The 6,069-nt window shown below is 30.3% G+C and overlaps 1 protein-coding gene and 2 long non-coding RNA genes across 3 annotated transcripts; 2 read left to right on the top strand and 1 right to left on the bottom strand.

The window, feature by feature from the left end:
- The first annotated feature begins 372 nt into the window (after nucleotides 1-372).
- On the top strand, nucleotides 373-1,701 carry LOC120781612. Its single transcript, XM_040113849.1, has 4 exons — nucleotides 373-982; nucleotides 1,033-1,131; nucleotides 1,201-1,268; nucleotides 1,335-1,701. The coding sequence occupies exons 1-4, from the start codon at nucleotides 895-897 to the stop codon at nucleotides 1,521-1,523; spliced, it is 444 nt and encodes a 147-aa protein (XP_039969783.1). The 5' UTR covers nucleotides 373-894; the 3' UTR covers nucleotides 1,524-1,701.
- Nucleotides 1,702-3,038: 1,337 nt separating this feature from the next.
- LOC120781619 lies at nucleotides 3,039-4,013 on the top strand. The gene is made up of 3 exons (XR_005706107.1): nucleotides 3,039-3,238; nucleotides 3,332-3,512; nucleotides 3,577-4,013. It is a non-coding gene; the product is annotated as an uncharacterized LOC120781619 (long non-coding RNA).
- Nucleotides 4,014-4,045: 32 nt separating this feature from the next.
- LOC120781618 lies at nucleotides 4,046-4,658 on the bottom strand. The gene is made up of 3 exons (XR_005706106.1): nucleotides 4,588-4,658; nucleotides 4,451-4,518; nucleotides 4,046-4,386 (listed from the first exon to the last, which is right to left on the bottom strand). It is a non-coding gene; the product is annotated as an uncharacterized LOC120781618 (long non-coding RNA).
- Nucleotides 4,659-6,069: the final 1,411 nt, after the last annotated feature.

Below are 6,069 nucleotides of genomic sequence, written 5' to 3'. Positions count from 1 at the left end.
TTGATATTTTATAATTAATTTCTTATATGTATATTATTAATTTCTTTTATATATTATAGAGAAAAGGAAAAAGATTAAGAAGGAGAAAAAGGTAAGCATTGTGAATATATTGTGTTGTGTGTATAATTAAAAATTTTAATATTACAGAAATCAGAACTTAGAAAAACTCAAATCTATTACGTATAACAAGCAAATAAGAGAGTAAGTTTTAAATTATTAAAGTTAAATAGTGCATATTTAATTCAAATAGTTTTTATAGATAGTGAATTTTTGTGAAATATGTAATTTGTGCGTTATATCTACATATATGTATGTATGTAAATGTAAAAAATTTAAAATCTAAATTGAAACGAATTGTCCGGTTACAATTATAATTGTGTAGAATTTAGAATACCCAGGATTTCGGGAATAAAATAGCTATGGTCGGATAGAGGAGGTTCTGCAGATCAATAGTGTAATCCTTTAATTGATGTTAAATAAATATAATTGAACAATAAGTTAATATTAAAAAAAATCCACACGAATTAGTGAAGTGTTAGTGGATAAAAAAATGCGAAATATAAGTGTAAAATTAATTTTAAATCGAAAAATACGTTCTTCGAATAGTGGTAATTTTCAGCTTTAAACGCAAATATCTCGAATATTCCCGCGAGTATAAGTATATATACTCTTGAACTGAAGAACATCCTCTGTAACTAAAAATGTTCACTTGTTCGTTTAAGATATCTGTTCGTATGCAGAATATCTAAATTTGTTTAAAATAAAAACAACATTAGTGTTTCATAATGAATAAAAGTGAACATAGTTCGAATATGCATATACGCATTTCTGCTCCGAAGCATGATTTTAAAAATTAAATTAAAATTAAAATATCATTAGTCATCACCTTTTTTTATGATTTTTCATGGAATGAATTTCGATGACCTCGTGGAAGAAAAGGATTCCGAAGTTGAATGCTCACAACCGTTGAGCCCCCATAGAGGTTGTATTAAACATAAATATTTTTCATTTTTTAATAATATTTTTTTACAGATAAAGTGTTTAAAAAAATATCTTACAATCTCGTTTGCGCTCCTCGAGTAGAACCATCACAAATTGTGGTACCGTCACCATCTTCTGGCGGTCATGCAGGTATAATGTATTATTATATAAATGTATGTATTAGTATTTGCTTTATAAAAATACATTTATGTTTTTCAGATATAATACAGAAGCTGGATGCCATTGAGACCCGACTCACTGCCATTAAAAAGTCCCTAACAGACAAAGTAAGTAACGCAGTATTACATTACCAAATTAAAACAGAAGCTAACTTTTATAATTTAATTTTCGAGATGCCAGAAAAGGCCGAGGTGCAGGCACAAAGCAAATTATTGCGCGAATGCCGCGTCATAGCGACAAAGATGCATCGTTCGATTATCCGCATCACCCGTGACTTGGAGGACGAACACTACGTGGAGCTCGCTTCGAAACTGCCTATGTCATCGGAAGAGCACGTATTAGTTTTAAGTTGTACGTATTAGTTTTAAGTTGTAAATATTAGTTCTCAGTTGTACATATTAGCTTTACGTTGTAAATATTAGTTTTAAGTTGTATAAATTAGTTATAAGTTGTACATATTAGTTTTATGTTGTAAATATTAGTTTTAAGTTAAACATATAAATTAGTTTTAAGTTGCTTATATTAGTTTGAAGTTGTATATATTAGTTCTCAGTTGAAGTTTCTAATTTTATGCAATAATAATAGGCATATTATTAATTTAACTAAATATCTGATTTTGATTTTATTATTAAATAAAGCAAAATAATAAAAAAAACTGAATTTTATTTAAAATAATTGAATTTGCTAGAAGTAACAAATGGGTAACAGATAATCTTGTTACTGCTTGTTCTTGCTAACATGCATATATGTTATATGTAACAAACTGATAACGAAAATAATAACACTGACAGATATTCGGGTAACAAATACTTTTTGTTATCCATAACACACAGGTAAGCTGTGCGCTAACAAAAGAATTTATTACCCGTAACATACTGTGAAGAGATTTGCTAACAAATGCATGTATTCTGTTAGAACAAGGCAGCATGCGATATTTGCCATTGGTTAGAGCGAGATAACCATTGAACATCAAATAGCTATGTGTTATTTTTTTCCCACTCTCTGAACAAAAGTAACAAATATTTTAACGAATGCAAAAGTGAACAATAACAATAGCTTTTTGAATATTTGTTACCCGAATATCTGTTAGTGTTATTATTTTCGTTATCAGTTTGTTACCTATAACATATAAGCATTTTAGCAAGAACAAGCAGTAACAAGATTATCTGTTACCCATTTGTTACTTCTAGCAAATTCAATTACACTCAGTCCTTTTTTTACGCGATCTCTTTTTACGCTATTTCACTTTAACGCGGTTATTTTTGCAGCGCAAATTCCTTTTTTTACGCGAATTTCTCACTTTAACGCGATTGTTTTTTTTCGTTTTTTGCTTGGTCTTAAACTTGCAGCACAATTGGAAAATTATTTTGTAGCAAATGATACTGATGCCGAACGTGCACGAATTTTTCAAAAAGAATTACGTCTCTGCATGTTAAGATATAAAGAACTACAACGGAATTTATTGGGTCCAAAAAGAAGCATTCAAACAAAATTAACTGAATTTATGGTGCAAACTCAGTCGGAGATGCTAAGTCAATTAGAACATCAATCCATAGTTCTTACTATTGATTCTGATACAAATTCTAGTGATATCAGTGCCGGCCATCAAAAAAAGCGACTAAGAATAATTTCCACTACGGATAATGACAGTGATTAACCAGCATTCAACGGTTTTTTCAATAAATCTACCTATTTTCTATTTTCTTCTCTTTTATATATGGTTTTTGTTTTGTATTTTTTATTTTGTTGAATGAATAAATCATAAGTCTGAAATTTGAACCTTATTGTATTGTTTTTGAAATTTTTTTTTTGCGCGTATAATTTGTTATACGCGATATTTTTTATATTCGGAACCAATTCGTCAGTTAATCAGCCCTATTCTGCATTTCTACTCGAATCGAAATTTTCTCCGATTGGCAACTTTGGTATTCTGCGTTTCGATTCAACTTCGAAAATTCCAATTCTATGTATTCTGCATTGCGATCGTAATTACGTTTTTGTACGTTGAAGTTTTGTTGGCGGAAAGCCGTTATATATTCATTTTCGTGCATTTGGATAAAATAATTTCCTCAAATATGTAAGTAAAACTTTAAGATTATAGTTGTAAAAGACATAATGATGGTGTCCTTGGTTGTTTGTGCTTAAATGATATATTTTGATATGTTTGCAGGTCAAAAGTAACAACGGCAGAGCAATACGAAAAATTGTGTGATATGATGGCCACGAAAAGAGATATTGCGCACGGCTTCCAAAAGCGACCGAAGGAAGAAGTACAGGAGTTTTAATAGGAGGTTGCAAGGAATTTAAATGCACTTGGCTCACCAACAAAAGATTCCAATACATGGAGAAAGGTAAGGTATTACCTACAATTAATTTTAAAAAATTAAGTTAAATTTAACTTTTTTTGATGAAAAGGTGATAGCTTTGACGGGTTTGGAAACGGATGATATCCCTTCAACCAGTAGAGCTAGCAGCCAAAATAGAGAGGCGAGGGCAGACAAGCAGAGCACTTCTTCATTACTTAAGCAACAGATACAAATCAAAAAGAATTTTATGCAGAGACGAAAAAATTCAATGAAGCTGCCTTTGGTAAAATGGAAGAAGTTACTTCATATTTACGACACATGAATCGTTCTCTAGAAACTTTGGCGGAGACTGCAGTGAAGCAACCTGAAGAACAGAAGCGACACAATAGAATTAAGGAAGAGCTGGTGAAGGAAAAAGTAGAAATAAAAATGCAAATGCTAAGATTAGGTCCAAATTATAAGCCGGATTCAAAGTAGTCATTTTTTAATTGTTAGCCTTTTATTTATTTTACTATTATTCATTTATATAACGAGCTGTGAAATGAAATAAAAGCATTTACTTTTTTAATATAGGAGCTGTAAAATGCACTGAATGCAATTGTTTTTATTTAATAGAGTAATGTAGGGCATATTTTGAATAATGCATTGCTCTCCTCCTCAAGTAATATCGCTGCCGCTACTAATTCCATGTTAGTGTTTAAAAAAAACGCGATATAATTTCTTTATTTTAATAAACCAACAATAATTTGTGTATTTTTGCTTTGTTGTGTTTCATTTTTACACGTTTCAAGGCAAACAGCTGACTTCGAAAGAGCTACAGCTCTTCCTCTTCTTCTTTCAATCCAATCGTAACTCAGAATACCTATTTTCGACTCAGACGGAGCGTAGAGTGGGAACGTAATCGAAATGCAGAATAGGGCTGAATATTAGAAAACTAATCATTTTTACGCGATTAGTGGCAGAACCAAAAATGCGTTACTTACTTTGTCTGTTAGGGACTTTTTAATGGCAGTGAGTCGGGTTTCAATGGCATCCAGCTTCTGGATTATATCTGAAAAACATAAATGTATTTTTATAAAGCAAATACTAATACATACATTTATATAATAATACATTATACCTGCATGGCCGCCAGAAGATGATGACGGTACCACAATTTGTGATGGTTCTACTCGAGGAGCGCAAAGGAGGTTGTAAGATATTTTTTTAAACACTTTATCTGTAAAAAAATATTATTAAAAAATGAAAAATATTTATGTTCAATACCACCTCTATGGGGGCTCAACGGTTGTGAGCATTCAACTTCGGAATCCTTCTCTTCCACGAGGTCATCGAAATTCATTCCATGAAAAAAAAAAAACAGAAAAGTAAACACTTTTGTAAATTCGCAAAATATTATTAATTCTTTCGATTTTAATAAAAAGTTTTAGTGAAGCGATTGAATATTGTTGAGTGAAAAGATTTGAATCATTTCTAAATAAATATATCGGCCTATTGATAATAAAATTGTCTATTAAGTTGTGATTCAAATGGAGAAGACGTTTCTTGTGTTGTATATAAATATATACATATATTATAAGTTCAGATGTATGAAATTATGATAAAAGAATTGTGAAATTATTAATTTAGTATTAAATATATCATTTCTTTTGCAAAATAACACCAATTTTTTGGCAACTTTTAAATCAGCCGGAAAACTGAAAAAACTCGTTTTCGATCTTTTAATTGCATAATAATTATTACAACAAGCCACTGCACATTTCATTTTAAAAAATTAATATATTTATGCTTAGAAATTTAAATAAATACAACAGTACACTTACACTGGTTTTCTTCATTTGAACAATTTCCACACATGCTACTCTATTTATTGTGGATGTGCCTAAAACTAATTATATACATATTTTCTCGCAACAATATTCTAAACACTCCACTGAAATTTTTCCTGCAAATACGAATGAATTAATATTATTTTGTGAATTTCAAAAAGTGTTTACTTTTCTGTTTACAATTTGTATGCATTTCTATGCTTGTTCGTCTCAACGCATAAGTGTGACGTCACGAAATTGTTGCACAATGTATTTGTTTTTGTAAGAATTGTCAAGAGCTAAACCGAAAAAAACTAACTGTAAACTAGTGTCGTAATCTTGTATTCTATCATTCTTGGGTATTCGTCTATCCTATTCTAGCTAATTGACATTACTATATGTTTAGAATGTCGATAGTTTTTCTCTATCTTACTTACGTAATCTCCCATTCTATTGAAAATTCCAGAATATGTAACAGTGTTAGTGAACAGCTGAAAATGTTTCAATGTGTTTGTGCAATCTGTTACCTCCGTCTTGCAGGGTTTTGGCTAGCAGCTTGTTACCTTTAACATATAGACATCCCAGCTTGTTACTTATTTGTTAGCCGTAACAAGCCTATCTGTTAATTGTTACCCATTTGTAACTTAGGGTCATAGGTTATCGTATTGGAAACCGTTTTCACACCATAACCAAATTCAATTCTTGTAAATAAAATTTAGTATATTTAATATTATTTTGCTTTATTTAATTGCAAAAATATATTTATTTGAACTAATTGTTAAAATCAATTTATA

This window comes from Bactrocera tryoni, unplaced genomic scaffold (assembly GCF_016617805.1).
Source record: "Bactrocera tryoni isolate S06 unplaced genomic scaffold, CSIRO_BtryS06_freeze2 scaffold_7, whole genome shotgun sequence".
Lineage (NCBI taxonomy): Eukaryota > Metazoa > Arthropoda > Insecta > Diptera > Tephritidae > Bactrocera > Bactrocera tryoni.
This window is presented reverse-complemented; position numbering and strand designations above follow the sequence as displayed.

What these genes read in the sequence shown, in the direction of transcription:
- LOC120781612 (XM_040113849.1), top strand. Translation starts at nt 895, where the DNA reads ATGATTTTTCATGGAATGAATTTCGATGACCTCGTGGAAGAAAAGGAT. An exon ending in ACCGTTGAGCCCCCATAGAG is followed by an intron (nt 983 to 1,032) that starts GTTGTATTAAAC and finishes ATTTTTTTACAG; the next exon opens with ATAAAGTGTTTAAAAAAATA. An exon ending in ATCTTCTGGCGGTCATGCAG is followed by an intron (nt 1,132 to 1,200) that starts GTATAATGTATT and finishes TATGTTTTTCAG; the next exon opens with ATATAATACAGAAGCTGGAT.